The 18981-nt window shown below is 43.3% G+C and overlaps 1 protein-coding gene across 5 annotated transcripts in view; it reads right to left on the reverse strand.

The window, feature by feature from the left end:
* The window catches only part of LOC124554974 (protein phosphatase methylesterase 1), an 87431-nt gene extending 72766 nt beyond the window's left edge, over positions 1 to 14665 (reverse strand). For 3 of the 5 annotated variants that reach the window (XR_006968502.1, XR_006968503.1, XM_047128713.1), the window contains exon 1: positions 14318 to 14664. Coding sequence is in view for 3 of the 5 variants with exons in the window: in XM_047128713.1 (XP_046984669.1) it covers positions 14318 to 14379 (62 nt within the window). In the remaining 2 variants the exon portion in view is untranslated. Of the gene's footprint in view, positions 1 to 14317 lie in introns of all 5 variants that reach the window. The other 2 variants (XM_047128712.1, XM_047128711.1) reach the window with 1 other exon arrangement.
* Positions 14666 to 18981: the final 4316 nt, after the last annotated feature.

Genomic DNA, 18981 nt, shown 5'->3' on the forward strand with positions numbered 1-18981 from the left:
TAATGGATGCTCTCACAGCTTTCAAAATTTGTTGTTTCAATGTTTGCACCATCCAGCTACTTCGTAATTGAAGGATGAGTGAAAATGTGGGCTGAACAGGTGTTTGATGCCAATGGCTTTGCAGAACTGTTCGAAGGGCACTGCCGTGAATTGGGGCCCGTTATCTGACATGAGGATGCAGGGAAGCCCTTTGATGGCAAAACCCTGGTTTAAGTGTATTGAGTGATGTGGTGGTAGTGGTGCATACCATGCTCACCCCATGTGGATAGCTGGAATAAGCATGCACGACAATGAGCCACATAGATCCCAGAAAGGGACCAGCAAAGTCCAGACGAATGTGGTCGCAAAGGTGACGGAGTGAGAGAGGTTGGTTGGTTGGTTTAAAAGGGGGAAAAAAGGATCAAACTGCAAGGTCATCGGTCCCTTGTTCCAAGTAGAACAATTATCCAAGGGAAAGAAGAAAAGAAAGAAGACGTACAGCACAATAACAGGAGAAAGGGAGAACCATAAGAAAGACAGGACAACAAACACTACACTGGACAAAACAAGAAAACCAAAGAGAGATGGAAGAAACAGGGAGAAGAGATTAAAAACAAGAAAGCAGATTAACATGGCTGGCTGACAATGAGCATAAAAAAGGAGAACCCAGCCACTCTGCAACACATTAAAATCTCCACCCTAAAAGCCGTAGGTCGGAGTACACAGAGGACCAAAGAAAATGCACTAAAATTAGCCTCGAGGGACACGAGATTATCAGTGGTAGAGCGAGCCTGGCGGAAGCCGTCCTGACATGGAGCCAGTAGGCCACGTAATTCCAGGACCCAACCCAACTGCTGGTCACCATATGAGGATGCTTACAGAGAATGTTGTTGAGGCTGATCGGCTGATAGCTATTCAAACCAAGCGGATTTTTACCAGGTCTTAGCACCAGAATGATGGTGCTCTCCAGCCATTGAGATGGAGAGATACCATCTCACCAGATGTGGTTGAAGGTGACGAGGAGATATCGCTTACAGACAGATGAGAGATGGTTAATAATCTGACTGTGGATCCAATCAGGCCCAGTAGCCATGTCGGGGCAATGTGCAAAGGTGAAGAGGAGCTCCCACTCTGTAAATGTGGCATTATAGGGTTCACTGTGGCGTGTAGTGAACAAGAGGATTTTCCTTCCCATCCGCCATTTGAGGGTGCAAAAGGCTGGGGGGTAGTTCTCCGATGCAGAGCCTCGAGCATTGTGCTCAGTAAAGTGCTCGGCCATCGCGTTTGCGTCGGTAGAGAGCACACCATTGATGTTAACGCCAGGGATGCCTGTAGGGGTCTGGTACCCAAAAAGATGGCTGACTGGGAAGGCATGAAACACTCAATGAGGCAGTCTACACCTCAGGGTCACCTGCTGCCACTGACTTATTTTCTGAGCAGGCTATACACATTGTGTCTGAGGGTCTGGCGATATCTAGGTCCTCAGTGGACACCAGAGCTTGTAGGCAGTGGTGGTGTGGGTGCCACCGCAATTCCCTTGGTCTTGGACGTCTTCTTTCTGGATTTCTCTTGTTGATCCTTGGTTTTATCAGGTTGGGAGGGCTTCACTGATTCAGTCTCTTGGACTGAGGCTGATCGTGAAGCCATACAACCAGCTGCTTTTGAGCACTTCAGCCACTGGCAGTAGTCATCTTTCCCACTATCAGAAACCTGGGGAGGGAGTGATACAAGGGACAACTTCCTAGCAAGAGGAGCCGAAGAATACTTACGCTTCTCCAGCTGAGAAGTGGGGACTGGTGTCCCCAATGGTTGGGGGGACAGTGCTCCCGAGGTATATGGTATGGGAGCAACAGGAAGGGAAGTGCCCCCTACCATCAAGGAGGCTGGTGTAGTCTTCCAGCTCTGAGAGCTGACTGGAACTCACGGAACTGATGGGGCTACAACTGTTCTTGTAGTACCGGTATAAGAGGAGATCACAGTCACAGGATGTAGGCACTCAAAATTCCTCTTGGCCTCAGTGTAGGTCAGTCAGTCCAGGGTCTTATATTCCATGATTTTCTTCTCTTTCTGTAAAATCCTGCAGTCTGGCGAGCAAGGTGAATGATGCTCTCCACAGTTGACAAAGATGGGAAGTGGGGCACATGGAGTATTGGGATGGGGTGGATGTCCACAATCTCGGCATGTGATGCTGGAAGTACAGCGGGAAGACATTTGGCCAAACTTCCAGCACTTAAAGTACCACATTTGGGGAGGGATACATGGCTCGAAATGACAGTGACAGACCATTATCTTGACCTTCTTGGTTAATGTGTCACCCTCGAACGCCAAGACGAAGGCACCAGTGGCAGGCACCAGTGGCAACCCGATTATCCCTCAGACCCCAATGGATGCGCAGGATGAAATGAGCTCCTCATTGCTCTAAGTTGGCGCGCAGCTCGTTGTCGGACTGCAAAAGACGGTCCATGTGGAATATAATACCCTGAACCATATTTAAGCTCTTATGAGGCACAATGGTGACGGAAACATCCCCAGCTTATCACAAGCGAGTAATGCCTGTGACTGGGCAGAGTATGTCGTTTTTATCAAGACTGACCCTGACCACATATTGGAAAAGCCCTCCACCTCCCCAAACCTGTCCTCTAAAAATAACTGAGGCTTTACTGAGACAAAGGAGTCCCCATCACTCTCATACATACGAGGTAACGGGGCGAGAAAGGTTAGCTGCCATCCTTAGCCTGGCGTTCCTCCCATGGTGTGGCCAGGGAGGGTAACTATTTAGGATCATACTTCCTTGCAATGTACTGAGACTTGGAACACTTTGAGACTGATGGCATTTGATCACCAGCAAGTGATGACATGGTACCTTAATCGCGTGTCATTCACCCTGATGCCACGCACTCTGACCAGGGGCCCTCCCCACGAGCACCACCCAGCTGCAGCAAAGGCCACCTGGCAGGATGCCCACTGCAGGGAGTCCCAATGCCCCAGGGTGACGGGCATCTACTCTTGGGCATACAAGGGGAGTTAATGGCGCAGGCATCAGCAGAGCAATCCTTGTGTAGTCAGGGGGCTAAACCAACAGGGTACATGGCAGTCCCACCACAACGGACTGGCTACTGTGCTGGATATGAGGTGCAAAGAATTCCATGGTCATCGTTGGTGCAGAAAATGACACTGCATAGTGGGTGGAGGAAAACACACCCAGGAAAGTGTCCTCGTCCAAGAGATGGAAGATGAGTGGGACTGCAATGCCACGACGAGAAAGTGTGCTAAAGATGTAATGCACAATGGACACAATGCACCTTGTAAGGTGCACCTTCCTCAATTGGCTCGCTCTTTGGGAAAATTTTTGAAAAATGGAGGTCAAACCCTACAGAGGACCATCACATAAAGGCCGAAATGTGTGAGGCTCCTTTTAGTCGCCTCTTACGACAGTCCTTTTGGTCGCCTCTTACGGCAGGCAGGAATACCTCGGGCCTATTCTAACCCTGGGCCCGCAGGGGGGTAGTGAGAGAGGTGAGCCCTGGCTTAGAGTTGTGGATCAGCTGATTTTAAAAAACAAGTGGGCCACCCACACACAGTAACACACCGTAAAATAGGGTCCCAGCACTTAACTGCATTGATGTGAGTAGCAGTAATGGGAAATCCATCCAAGTAGCATTGTTCTATGTCAATGTGGAAACAGAAGATCTGTCAGTCAAATGCCAGGTCTGGTCCGGAGGATAGACGAGAGAGTGCCTCTATGTTTGCATGTTGCATGGTAGGCTAGCACTTAGTAGTGTAATTATAAGAACTAAGGCAAAGAGCCCAATGCTGGAGCCTTTCAGCCATCCACTCTGGAAGTTGAGAGTGTGGCCAATGGTTTGTGGTTGGTAGCGAGGGTAATCTTGGTCCTAAAAAGGTACACATGGAATTTCTTAAGAGCAAAGATGGTCACCAAAACCTCTTTACCTGTGAGTAGTTTCTCTAAGCAGGTGTCAGTATCTCAGATGTACAGGCAATGGGTTGCTCAGTACCATCATCGTTTCGATGCGCAAGCACTGCAGCAATGCGACAGGGGGAAGCATCAGCAGCCGAAACAAGGGGAAATATGGAGAAAAGGGCGTAACGCAGGGCCCTGAGCATAAAAGGTATTTCAGCTGGCTGAAAGCATGCTCACAGGCAGCCAGTTACCTGAACTGAACTCCCTTCTTGCACAACTGGTTAAGTGGGTGCATAATGTGTGCTGCTTGAGGGAGCAACTTAGAATAATAACTAACTTTACCCAAAAAGGCCTGCAGTTGTTTGTTTTGTTTTAGAGCTCAAAAATAACTAGGGTCATACGTGCCCATGTCAGAACCATGTAACATGAAGACAATGACGGGATTTAAAAACGACTACATGTTAAGCCCAACCGAAGGAAGGAAAAACAGCTAATACCAGGGATGTGGAGAAAGGTCTATAAAATAAGCCATAGAGAAATTCAGCTTCTAGACTAAAGATTAAATGTCATTTGTCATACTGTGAGAAAGATAAAAAGTGAAATGCTGTCGACAGCCCGCGCGTCATTTCTAAAATGGCCAATAACTCAGACGGCAAATACAAATGAGAACGTAAGTGGTTGAAAACAAGGTATTCTGTCAGGAAATGGCAGCCTGTCCGAGGTTGAGGGCAATGAGCACAAAGTGTTGGGGGAGCACCACTTAACAAATGGCGGTGGCTAAAAAGACAGTGTCCAATACGCAACCTAGCTAAAATGATCCCATGGCGAGAGGGCCCAGAGGTGGTCATCCAAGCCACTCCAAAAGGCTTCTTTCCCTGGAGCTTGATCCCACAAAGGGAGGATCAGTGGTGATGCCAAAGTGAAACCACCTGCTGACAGACAGCAACAGAGAGATCATCAAAGGGATTGGACGAACTAGCGGCCTGAGGTACAAGGACTGCAGCCTTGGCAGCAGTCTCTGTTACTCTCAGAGTGATATGACCAGGAAACCACATAATCATAGCGGCTCCATCAAGAATGAGCTATTTGGTTGGTTGGATTAAAAGAGGGAGAAGGGACAAAACTACAAGGTCTTCAGTCCCTTGTTCCAAATAAAACAATGCCACAAGTGTGAGAATAAAACAAAAGAGACTGACAACTCAAAACAGAATGACAGGGAAAATCACAAGAACGATGAAGGGCAACAAACATGTAAATGGACAAAAGTGGACAAGAAAACCACAGAAATACAAGAAACAGGATGAAGAGAATAAAACAACAAAGCAGGTTAACATGGTTGGCTCACCATGAGAATAAAAAAGGAGAAGCCAGCCACTCTGCAACACATTAAAACCTTCACCCTATAAGCACTGGGTCTGACAATAAGTACGGAGTGCCCTGACCTCCTAACTGATATTTATCATAAGCTAATAACCACTGATAATAATTACTGACATGGACTTAAATCATCCCATCTCCCACAAGTGAGTACATTTCCATTCTACGTTCAATATGCTTGCTGAACAACTTAAGGATGACACTATTAGAAAAGACGCATGAAAAGTTCTGGTTGAGAGTAATGAATTATTAAGGAATAAAGAGATGACTCACTGAAAGGCAGAAGTGCTGCGTCCTCGACAGATACAAAAACAAGAGGTACAGAGCTTTGCTTTGCTAGCTTTCGGAATGAAATTCCTTTCTCACGCTGTAGGAGGAACAAGCGTGCACGCACGTGTGCCCCTCCCCCCTCCTCCCTCTCTCTCTCTCTCTCTCTCGCGCACACACACACACACACACACACACACACACACACACACACACACACACACACACACACACACAAAAAAAAAAAAAAAAAAAACCAGCCAGCTCTTCAGCTCTTTCCCGGCCCATAGTGAGCGTACTGGGGTGAGGTCTCACGAAGGCCTTCACAGACAGGCAAACATACGTCCCGTGCCATACTCACACACAACCCATCCCAAGAACCAATCAGAAAGAAGTGCCCCCTTGTCACCCAATACCTCCTGGGACTGGAACAACTGAACCATGTTCTTTGCCAGGACTATGATTATCTATCATCATGCTCTGAAATGAGGCACACTCCACCGAAGGTACTTCCATACCCTCCCAAAGTGGTGTTCCGCTGCCCACCCAACCTACTTAAAATCCTAGTCCATCACTATGCCATTCCCACTCCCAACCCCTGCCCCATGGATCCTACCCTTGTTGAAGACCCAGATGCCAGACCTGCCCTACCCACCTACTCAGCACCTCCTAACTCCAGTCCTGTCACAGGATTGTCCTATCCCGTCAGAGGCTGGGCCACCTGTGGAAGCAGCCATGTTATATACCAGCTCTGCTGCAACCACTGCACAGTGTTTTACATTGATCTGACAACCAACCAGTTATCAACCAGAAATGAATGACCACAATCAAACTGCTTCCAAACAGAAGAAGTGGCACAACACGCAGCAGAGCACAAAATGCCAGGTTTCAGTGGCTGCTTCACAACCCGTGCCATCTGGATCCTCTCCACCATCTCCAGCTTTTCTGAACTGCGCAGACGGCAGCTATCCTTAAAGCAAATCTTTCGCTCCTGTAGCCTCCCAAGCCTAAACCAAAGGTAACTTGCTGCCTCCCCCCCCCCCCCCCCCAATAATTGTGTGTGTGTGTGTGTGTGTGTGTGTGTGTGTGTGTGTGTGTGTGTGTGTGTGTGTGTCCCCTACAGCTTGAGAAAGGAATTTCATTCCGAAATTTGCAACTATTAGAAAAGAAACTGACATCATAACTCAAGTTGGAATTGCCAACGGAGATGCCGAAAGCTTTATTCGTGCAATGGGTGATAACATTCTGAACAGATAAAAACCACCTACTTGCACCATTTACTGAGAAAACCAAATTTGCTTCCCTATCTTACTTTGGCCCTGTTTATGATAAGAGGCTATAGCTTCAAGAGAGCCAATGTGAAAATAGGCTCCCCCCCCCCTTTTTTTTTACACACACACACACACACACACACACACACACACACACACACACACCATTGCCTGATGGCAGGAGAGAGAAATTTAAAATATCTGGAGCATAAATTAACTGTGGCTCATGTGATAATGTTTACATAGGGCAGATTCGAAAGGACTGTCACACATTTAAGGGAACACACTTATAAAAACAACAGTACCCATTGCTCATTTTAAAAATGAAGGCCATCTACTATCCTCGATTAACGATAACTCAGAAATCTTGCATACCAAGCCTAAAGAGCAGGATTTAGACATTCTTCAGGAGCTTTAAATTTATATTCATCATTCTATCAGTCATCCAAAAGTGGTTAACCAACAAACAGGGTTGGCTCACCAATAGTTTTTCAATGTACCTGATGACCTGTTGTTTACATAGTTTATTTCCACATTCCACTATACAGCCTGCTTATTATTTTTCCTGTATAGGTTCATTATTTTATATGTGGCTCTTGTGCTTCTTTGTTACCTCCCCTCTTTAGAATACTGTGCAACAATGTGCCATTACTTTTCATTTACAGTTTGTCAATTTCTGCTCTTGCACAGTGCTTATCTGTTGCCCTGTATCACTGTTCTCTTTATTTCCGACCCATGTTGTCCCTTCCCCTTTATGTCTTTCTAACAAAATTTTTTACACCCATCTCCATGCCCTTACTTTATTTTCCGCTTTCCCCTTTATTTACCTTTACTCTTTACTCTTTACTGATGTACCTACCATTCATAAATTACAATGGAGCCCATGTAAATCCAGACGACATTTACGATTCTGTTGATGTACATGCATTTTACAACAGTATATTTCAACCAGCACTTTGATAACAATCGGCCTTCATTCAAATTTGATCATGTAAATCATTTTTCTCTTCAACCTTTGCAATGGAGTTGCATATCCATTTCTTTAGGCTCTTTATCATTGATTTAACATTAAAACTGTACTTATTTTAATTATATACTACGTTATGTTATTCACTGTTTGTGAATGTAAGTATTAAACAAAAATTGTCAATGGGCACCTCAGTCCCCTTCTCTTCACATTCTTAATTTAATCATATGAATTTGACTTTCATAGTGCAGCTTAATAAGAGTCTGTCTTTTGTAAAATGTAATATTTATGTATTTCCTTTATGTAATATGACATGTGCCTAATGTGCCATCCAGCTTTCATCCGTTTCTCGCCCCACGTTCATCCGTTATCTTACATTTAGGTTTTACATTTTTATTGTAAGTCTTATTTCTGATATATGGCAACTAGGTATTTTATGATCTTTGCTGTATCACATTCTTATTGATGTGCTTTGTTTTTAAGTAATTTTGCATCTATTTTGCTTGTCTACCACATTCAGTGCTCCTTGTGCTACTATTCACACCACGTACTGGCCACTTTGTTACTTTGTAAATAACGTTATATTTCCTCATTCATTTGTATTCTGATGCTGGTAGTTTTACATGATGCCATATCATCTTTATGATGCTCCCTACCCCCTTTAGTACATTATGTGATCAAAAGTGTCCATACACCTGGCTGAAAATGACTTGCAAGTTCGTGGTGCCCTCCATCGGTAATGCTGGAATTCAATATGGCATTGGCCCACCCTCAACCTTGATAACAGCTTCCACTCTCACAGGCATACATTCAATCAGGTGCTGGAAGGTTTCTTGGGGAATAGCAGCCCATTCTTCACTGAGTGCTGCACTGAGGAGAGGTATCGATGTCTGTCGGTGAGGTCTGGCACGAAGTCTGTGTTCCAAAACATCCCGAAGGCGTTCTACAGGATTCAGGTCAGGACTCTCTGCAGGTAGCCTGTTACAGGGATGTTATTGTTGTGTAACCACTCTACCACAGGCCATGATTATGAAGAGGTGCTCGATCGTGTTGAAAGATGCAATCACCATCCCCAAATTGCTCTTCAACAGTGGCAAGCAACAAGTTGCTTAAACATCAATGTAGGCCTGTGCTGTGATAGTGCCATGCAAAACAACAAGGGATGCAAGCCCCCTCCATGAAAAACATGACCACATCATAACACCACAACCTCCGAATTTTACTGTTGGCATTATACACGCTGGCAGATGACTTCCACAAGGCATTTGCCATACCCACATCCTGCCATCAGATCGCCACATTGTGCACAGTGTTTTGTCACTCCACACAATGTTTTTCCAGTGTTCAATCATCCAATGTTTCCACTCCGTGCATCAAGCGAGGCGTTGTTTGGCATTTACTGGCATGATGTGTAGATTATTACCAGCCGCTCGATCATGAAATCCAAGTTTTCTCATCTCCTGCCTAACTGTCATAGTACTTGCAGTGGATCCTGACAGTCTGGAATTCCTATGTGATGGTCTGCATAGATGTCTGCCTATTACACATCACGACCCTCTTCAACAGTCAGCGGTGTCTGTCTGTCAACAGGTGAGGTCAGCCCGCACGCTTTTGCGCTGTACGTGTCCTCTTCACGTTTCCACTTCACTATAACATCGGAAACAGTGGACCTAGGGATGTTTAGGAGCATGGAAACCTCACATACAAATGTATGACACAAGTGACACCCAAGCACCTGACCACTTTCGAAGTCCATGAGTTCCGCGACTGCCCCATTCTCCTGTCTCACAATGTCTAATGACTACTGAGGTTGCTGATATGGAGTACCTGGCAGTAGGTGGCAGCACAATGCACCTAATATGAAAAATGTATGTTTTTGGGGGTGTTCGGATGCTTTTGATCACATAATGTATGTTCATTTTAATTTACGTTCTTCTAAACTATTGTCCATTTCATTATTTGATAATTACTTTAAAAAAAAGCTGTGTTCCTCAAGACATTTGTAACCTTTCTGCATATATTCTGGAGATGAGTTTGCTGATAATGCTCAACATCAAGTGACTAAATTTTTCTCCAGTGACCACAACAACAGCGTATATAAAAAAGCTCCCCATCTATAAAAGGTTGCATGCCTCTTACATGGCTATATGACGCACATGAAATGTACATGTTTTGCCTATCCATGCTAGGCATCTTCAGTGGTCCGTAAATACAAAGCAAATTAATTATACAGGTACTGATTCTTGGCAGCTCTTTTGAATCCAACTATTTCTATTTAGAACTGGTTTTCCTTCATTTACATTCATTTGCTGTTCTATTAACGAATCCACTTGTTATTCTGTATGTACTTTATGTACATAGTACACATTTTTTCCAATTGATATGCCACATTTTCTACACATAACCTACACTATAGCACACTGTTCTTGCTCACACGCTATAGGTCTGACTTATCAGAGGGTGAGAGTGGTGTGGTGTAGGGTGGGAAATGAAGGAGGCAAAATTTTGTGTGTGATCTAAGCAAAAAGAACTATCAGGAAGAAATAAACATGTTAGTTAGATGTTCCACGAATCATTTTGCCTTTTTTTTTTTTTTTAACACAAAAAGAAAAAATATATACGTGAGTTCAGTTAGTAATTCCTACTACATACTACTGGTGCTACTTGCTACATTTATCATTGGTGTAGTACCCTTAAATGTGCAGAACTGAATACATTGTGTCTTTTTAAAACTGAGAGTGAAACCATTCACAGAGATCCAGTCAATGATACTTTTAAGAACATTGTTTACCATTTCTTCTCATTCTGTATGTATGCTTGGATTGACTACAATACTGGTGTCATCTGCAAAAACAATTATTCTACTAATTGTATATTACACAGAAGATCATTTATGCAGGTGAGGAAAAACAGTAAATGTGAGATTGAGCCTTGGGGAACTCCATATGTAATTTCACCCCAGTCAGAATTAGGTCCCCAGACTAAAAGTACAAATTTCTGCATTCTTCTGTTTAGATACGACATTATCCACTGGTTGGCTAGCCCATCAATCTCATAAAACTTCAATTTATCTAGAAGAATACTGTGAGTCATACTGTCAAGTGCCTTAGATAGGTCACAAAGAACAACAGTTATCAACATAGCACAAAAAATAGGCACAAAGGCAACATAGTACACAAACTATTCAACACCACTTGAAGGAAAATACGGACAGAAGGCAGGGAGATCAAAAACAATCCAGATGCACAAACAGACAACAATAACACAATGTGTGTACGTATAACAACCCCCCCCCCCCCCCACACACACACCAGAAAACATATACTTCAACACCATAATACATCACAACAAATGCACACACAATATTAGTAAAGCATTAAAACAAAATTAATATATCCCCCAAGTCAGCACACTACAAAACTAACTAACTATAACAGAAGAGAAACAAACATACAACAGTTCAGTAATGTAGGCATGATCCCTCAATTATTCCTAAAGCATGTGAGCAAGAACATGAGCAAAGTGCTATAGTATATGTCGTGTGCGAAGAAAAATGTGACATAATAATTGCAAGAAATCTGTAATATGCACATTTAGTACTTACACAGCAACTAATGGATGCTTGAACAGGGTACTTTTTAAAAACATATAGTTGTAAAAAAAAGTGTTTTATACGCCCTGTTCTTTTTGGAACTTGAACTCTCCATAGATAGAATTGTTTAATACACATCCATTATGCCTGTGTCCAAAATCACATAGGCTACTTATGTTCTCTACTGAAATCTCCCCTTCACAAATTGGAGATTCCAGATGGACACATGAAAGAAACTCTAGTGTTCTGAGATCTCAAGAATTAGCTGTTAGATATTGTGTTCACAAGCAATCACTATCAAAGGATCCAGATTACCTTTAACTTTCCTCAATAATGCTCTGTATTCACATGATTGGTCAACAAACTTCTGAAAATATTTCCTAAAAAGATCAAAGATACAAATATAGTCATGAATGATAAAACTATTGTAAATATCTGCCATACACTGTCAAGTTATCTATAAATGTTGACCCTTATTGCACGTTCTATTGTGCCATTACATTACTTCCCAGTGTCAGCCTGTGCCCATTTTCACATATGTAGTAATGATATCAACAAAGTAAAAAGGTAAGACACTTATCTGACAGTGTTACACTTTGCATACGTTAACTGTTGTTACATTTCTCCTATCTGTGTTTATTGTAGGACCTATGGCCTTAAGTTATGAAAACATGTTACACCAGATATCAACACTGTTTTTGTCACTGTGTATATATTAAAGTGCCCAGAGAGTCCACTTTTTTTACACTTGTGCATATTATGAGTCTACCTACAATCTCCCTTTCAAAAATTGTTAATGGGGGAACACTGGTCTTGCATCTGATGTATAATGCAGTTCCACAATTCTAGCTTCTTTTATTAGTCTCCTGCAGCAATGCTTGTACCTTCTGCATGTGAAATGGATGCAAATTGTGTGTGTGCCATACTGGCATGATGGAGAGACTTGTGACACTCCTAATCCAGTGTTGTGGTACTCTGGTGCTTCTTATTCAGTTCTCCATGATCGTTTGCAACTAATTCTCCACATCATTAGCACTTTGTGTCAATGGCATTCCAAGACCACTAAATATTAGAGGCACTACAAGTGCATCATACTTCTTGAAGTACCTAGTCACAGAGCATGTTCATGTACACAAGGGAGCTTCATGGAAATGTGCGTGTTTGTGTACAAGAGGAAATGAGAAGAATCAAGTCTTGTATTTTTGTATATTCTGATAGCACTAAAAATGAGAGTCAAATTTGAATAGTGGATTTATTGTTTTTGAAACTTAATTTTCTGTGTTCTGTCATCCATGTTCCTTGCCACAGAGCCTTTTTTCAAGTTTGAGGACCCCCACCCTGTTTGGATCTGTGATTAATTGCCCATTGAAATCGAAGATAGATCAGCCACATTACTCTTAGACACTATTTGGCCTCACAGGTTGAAAATAGAAAAGTTTAATATGATATTACTAAACTGCAGGAGTATCTATGGTACAGTACCACAACTAGTGTGACTTATTTAAGATAATACTGCCCATATAGTATCAGGAACAGAAAGTTAGTTGAAAACAAATGTGAACAGCAACAAAATCCTAAATACAGATTGAAATATTTATTGCAAGGATAGGTTATAGGCCAATGGTGGCACTGGAGTAAAGAATTCAATAATATCCAGTGAAGTTGTTATGGGTACTGCATGTGAAATTATGTGGGTGAATTTAAGCATCAAATGTGGTTCAGAAAGGGGAGTTTCAATTTGACACGCGTAGACTACGAGACTCATACAATCAAAACAAGTGCCAGAGACAAGGATTCACCCGACATCATTCTGAATGTCTTGCCCAAAAATAACTTCAAGCAGGCAGAGAACCAATTCCTGAAGGCAACATCTTAAACCTCACATTAACATCCTGAACTATGCAACTCAATGTAAGTTAGGCCACCAATGCTGATAAGGCTGTGATGGCATCATTGGTTATATACAGTGTAATTATGACTGTTATGAAAGACAGGAAAATACTCTCACTTAGCAACAGTGACAGGATACAAATGGAGTTGTCAATATAAAATATTCAGTGCTGAGGACAAAGATATGGAGCAGAAATGAATAAAATTCAAAAGCTTACAATATGCTCAGTAACAAATTGTCACAAAGAGGAAAAAAACTACAGTTTCCTTCACACACATGGAATTAGGCCTCTCTTAACAGATGAACCTGTCCATTTCAGGACGAGGGGGGGGGGGGGGGGGGGGGGGCAGGGAGAGGCACCTTACACCACATAAAATTACACCTATCCTGTGCATTTCCAGTAAGCCTATTCACAAAAGATCCTATCTATTTGTAGACAGAAGTTGATATTATTGTTTGACAAACATCCAATACCTTCTGTGTTATAGCTAACATATTTGATGGAACACAAACAAAAAAATAATATGATTAATCTCCTTCATTTAATAAAATTACATGCTTTCTCGACCACTCACAGGGAAAATTTTCATAAATTTATGCAGTTTCGGGCAATCATTCAACATTCCATCCCTTCTGAATACAACTATCACAGTAGGCAAACTATAAACAAGGGTAATATCAGTGGTTTAAAAGTATACAGCTAGGTACAACGATTCTACGAAATTTCCACTTAACGTTTTTCTTAACATGACAAACGCCGGTAAGAAAAACGTGTTAAATGATATAAAAAGTATACAGTTCAAAAGAGTCACGACATAATACTGATTGTGTACAAATAGCAGTAGTGAAAGAACTATCACTAACGACATCAAATTGAATCTTACCAAAATCAGTAACAAGATGTCATTTATAGACACTTGATACGACAATAGTGATTCATTTTGACATAGTAATTTCTAACCATAATGTTTCATTTTACACCGTAACAATCTAATATTAAACAACCTCAACCATTTCTAACATTAATAATCATGAACAAATTTAACAATACCTTGCAACAGACGGGCAAGGAGGGAGATTAGTTTTAAGAACTTTCTTCTGAAGCGATGACATTATTTAACTCTACGTCTGAAGTGAAATCACGCTCGAGTCACGACTGCTACAGATGATGACATTTAACAAAATCAAAAAAATTTCGATGAGTCGGTTTCGGGATAGAGTCTGTACACCACTACATTTTCTACAACACTTCACTTCACTGGACACTAAACTGAAGTTAATAGGAATAAAATAATCACATTTCACCAACCAATACACACAAACTCCTCGGGCACAAATTACAACACACCACTAGCCATCGCGCCAATTAGCATTCTCTCTTTCGTCCCCAAAGCATACAATCGCCCATAAAGATATTACCACAGAGACTACCTACCACCCGTACATACAAGCCTGCTCATTTTTGCTGAACACTGCGAAAACAACGCTACCAGCGGACCGAAACCTACACTTTTGAGTACGATGTCGGACGAACGCGAATAGCACCGTTTATATTGATTTGTAACATAGATTTGCAACAGGGGATGTATGCTGTGCCACCAAAATCGGTACTAATTAAAAAATGGCGCCACATTTGTCTTTCTATTTCTCTCCTGAGGACCCTACGAGGTATGAAATGGTACATTACAGGACAGTTTATTTACGATTCTGTTGTAACTTACAGATATTTACTGAAGAATGTCGTTTTCTTTTCAGTGCAAGTGAAAGGCTAGTAAAAGAAATAACCTTTTACAAAAAATGGTCGTATATCTACTCAGCAACATAAAGTTTTCTTCACAACACTTCCAGTCAAAACAGTGAAATTAGAACATAGGAAACTGGTATGAAATACAATACTTGCATCCGGTTGATTTTAGATTTATTTTACGATCATGCACGTATCTTGATAATTTAGTAATGCTTGGAATGCAAAAACATAATATCTATTTCGTTAATGATGAAGAAAAATTATTAAAAACAAACATTAATTTTACGGCAGGCTTTCTCGCAGCTAGCGCTCCTAGTGTCATTCCAACTAACAGATAGAAATATTTTTGCAGCAGTGAGTGATGCAAATGTATATATTGGGCTGTAATATTAATGTAACTTGACACCAAAGGCATATGTTACAAGGAGGTTAGAATAAGAAGAAAAGGAAAATAGCGTTACCTAGGCACTAGATGATGGCAGGGGGGGGGGGGGGGGCACAGAAATCCGCCATCTTGTTGAGACCGAAATAAGGATTTCTCTCATAAAACCCTGTGTGAAACTTGTCCTCTCTACTTAAGGTCATTGAATTGACAGTTACATCCGAGTATGTACTTAGACATGACATACTTTCATAGAGGAATGCTCATAGCTGAGCACTTAATCTGTCGATGCAAAAATTCACTCATTAGGCATTGACCATACTGTGGCAAATCAGATGATCATTTTAACTTTAGTCTATCTGTTACCTTTAATGGTTAACAGTACAAATGGCACAAGATCCTTCCTACCATTTTACTATTACAATGCAAGATTTTCAGAACATAAGTGCCAAACTGACACTTTTTAGTTATCTGTAAAGGAACATGACAATTCTGACAGTACTGTATGAAAATTATTGACTGAGCTTAGATGCAATTAAGCGTTACTATTAGAATCATAAGCTTAATGCTAAGCAAAGCCTATCTATCATAGTATGAAAGCTTTCACGACCGGATGACATATCTTCTGGTAAACCTTCCGGAATGTAAGGTTGTGGTCCATGAAACTCTTCAGCTCCTAACGTTTCGTCCAGAGCTGCGCTGGACATCTTCAGAGGGGTGTTTCTCCTCTGGTGAGTCGGCAAGACTCACCAGAGGAGAAACACCCCTCTGAAGATGTCCAGCGCAGCTCTGGACGAAACGTTAGGAGCTGAAGAGTTTCATGGACCACGACCTTACATCCCTGAAGGTTTACCAGAAGAAAGCCTATCTACACTCCTGGAAATGGAAAAAAGAACACATTGACACCGGTGTGTCAGACCCACCATACTTGCTCCGGACACTGCGAGAGGGCTGTTCAAGCAATGATCACACGCACGGCACAGCGGACACTCCAGGAACCGCGGTGTTGGCCGTCGAATGGCGCTAGCTGCGCAGCATTTGTGCACCGCCGCCGTCAGTGTCAGCCAGTTTGCCGTGGCATACGAAGCTCCATCGCAGTCTTTAACACTGGTAGCATGCCGCGACAGCGTGGACGTGAACCGTATGTGCAGTTGACGGACTTTGAGCGAGGGCGTATAGTGGGCATGCAGGAGACCGGGTGGACGTACCGCCGAATTGCTCAACACGTGGGGCGTGAGGTCTCCACAGTACATCGATGTTGTCGCCAGTGGTCGGCGGAAGGTGCACGTGCCCGTCGACCTGGGACCGGACCGCAGCGACGCACGGATGCACGCCAAGACCGTAGGATCCTACGCAGTGCCGTAGGGGACCGCACCACCACTTCCCAGCAAATTAGGGACACTGCTGCTCCTGGGGTATCGGCGAGGACCATTCGCAACCGTCTCCATGAAGCTGGGCTACGGTCCCACACACCGTTAGGCCGTCTTCCGCCCACGCCCCAACATCGTGCAGCCCGCCTCCAGTGGTGTCGCGACAGGCGTGAATGGAGGGACGAATGGAGACGTGTCGTCTTCAGCGATGAGAGTCGCTTCTGCCTTGGTGCCAATGGTGGTCGTATGCGTGTTTGGCGCCGTGCAGGTGAGCGCCACAATCAGGACTGCATACGACCGAGGCACACAGGGCCAGCACCCGGGATCATGGTGTGGGGAGCGATCTCCTACACTGGCCGTACACCACTGGTGATCGTCGAGGGGACACTGAATAGTGCACGGTACATCCAAACCGTCATCGAACCCATCGTTCTACCATTCCTACACCGGCAGGGGAACTTGCTGTTCCAACAGGACAATGCACGTCCGCATGTATCCCGTGCCACCCAACGTGCTCTAGAAGGTGTAAGTCAACTACTCTGGCCAGCAAGATCTCCGGGTCTGTCCCCCATTGAGCATGTTTGGGACTGGATGAAGCGTCGTCTCATGCGGTCTGCACGTCCAGCACGAACGCTGGTCCAACTGAGGCGCCAGGTGGAAATGGCATGGCAAGCCGTTCCACAGGACTACATCCAGCATCTCTACGATCGTCTCCATGGGAGAATAGCAGCCTGCATTGCTGCGAAAGGTGGATATACACTGTACTAGTGCCGACATTGTGCATGCTCTGTTGCCTGTGTCTATGTGCCTGTGGTTCTGTCAGTCTGATCATGTGATGTATCTGACCCCAGGAATGTGTCAATAAAGTTTCCCCTTCCTGGGACAATGAATTCACGGTGTTCTTATTTCAATTTCCAGGAGTGTATGTTTCTCTCTTGCACACACATTTCTTCCATCTCTAGGAATGTTTAGGTCATTTTATACACTATCAATTTCGTTTGACAATTTTACTTAAATGGCACTAGATAAATACTGACGGGATAAAATCACAACACCAAAAAATATTTTATGTAGAGTAATGAAATTTTGGGAATACATTTGTCTAGGAAACATATTTAAGCGATTAACATTGCAAGGTCACAGGTTAATGTAAGTGAGAGATAAAACATTGCAAATATGAACTGCTGGTACATTAATTACTGGTGTAACTGACATAATGTTGAATGCAAGCATGCAAACATGAATGTATTGTGTTGTACAGGTGCTCAATGTCAGTTTGTGGGATGGGGTTCCAAATACCTGTTGCACTTGGTCAGTCAATGCAAGGACAGTTCATGCTGTTGTGGATGATGCTTCAGTTGTCATCCAATGATGTCCCATGTGCTCGTTTGGAGACAGATCTGGTTATCGAGCAGGTCAGGACAGCATGTCAATGTGTCGACACTCTGTAGAGCATGTTAGGTTACAACAGCAGTATGTGGGCGAGTGTATCCTGGTGGAAAACACCCTCTGGAATGCTGTTCATGAATGACAGCACAGCAGGTCGGATCACCAGGTTGACATACAATTTTGCAGTCAGCATGTGTGGGATAACCACACCTGCTGTAATAAGAATTCACATCCCAGACTATAACTCCAGGTGTAGGTTCTGGGAGTCTGTCACGCATACAGATTGGTTGCATGCCCTCAAATGGCCTCCTCCTAACCAGCACACGGCCATCACTAGTACTGAGGCAGAATCGTCTTTCATCAGCAAACACAACAAACCTCCATCCTGCCCTCCAATAACGAGCTCTGGCTTGACGCCACTCAAGTGGCATATCGCAGCGGTATGTGGTCTGTAGAACGCACACTACAGGGCATCTGCGTCGAAGCTATACTTGAAGTAACTGATTTGTGAAAGTTCATTGTGTCATTGTGATCCTAACTGTGCTCAAATTGCTTCTGCAGATGCAGTATAATGCACAATAGCCATACGCTAAACACAATGGTCTTCCCTCTTGGCAGCGCCACGTGGCCATCCAGAGTCTGGTCTTTTGTGACTGTAAATTCTCCCGACCACTGCTGCCAGCAATCACATACTGTGGCTACATTCCTGCCAAGTCATTGTGTTGTATCGCAGAAGGAACATCTGGCCTCTCATGGCCCTAGTACACAACTTCATTCAAACTCAGTGAGATGTTGATAATGCCATCTTTGTCGCCTTAAAGGCATTC

Source organism: Schistocerca americana, chromosome X (assembly GCF_021461395.2).
Source record: "Schistocerca americana isolate TAMUIC-IGC-003095 chromosome X, iqSchAmer2.1, whole genome shotgun sequence".
Taxonomy (NCBI): Eukaryota; Metazoa; Arthropoda; class Insecta; order Orthoptera; family Acrididae; genus Schistocerca; species Schistocerca americana.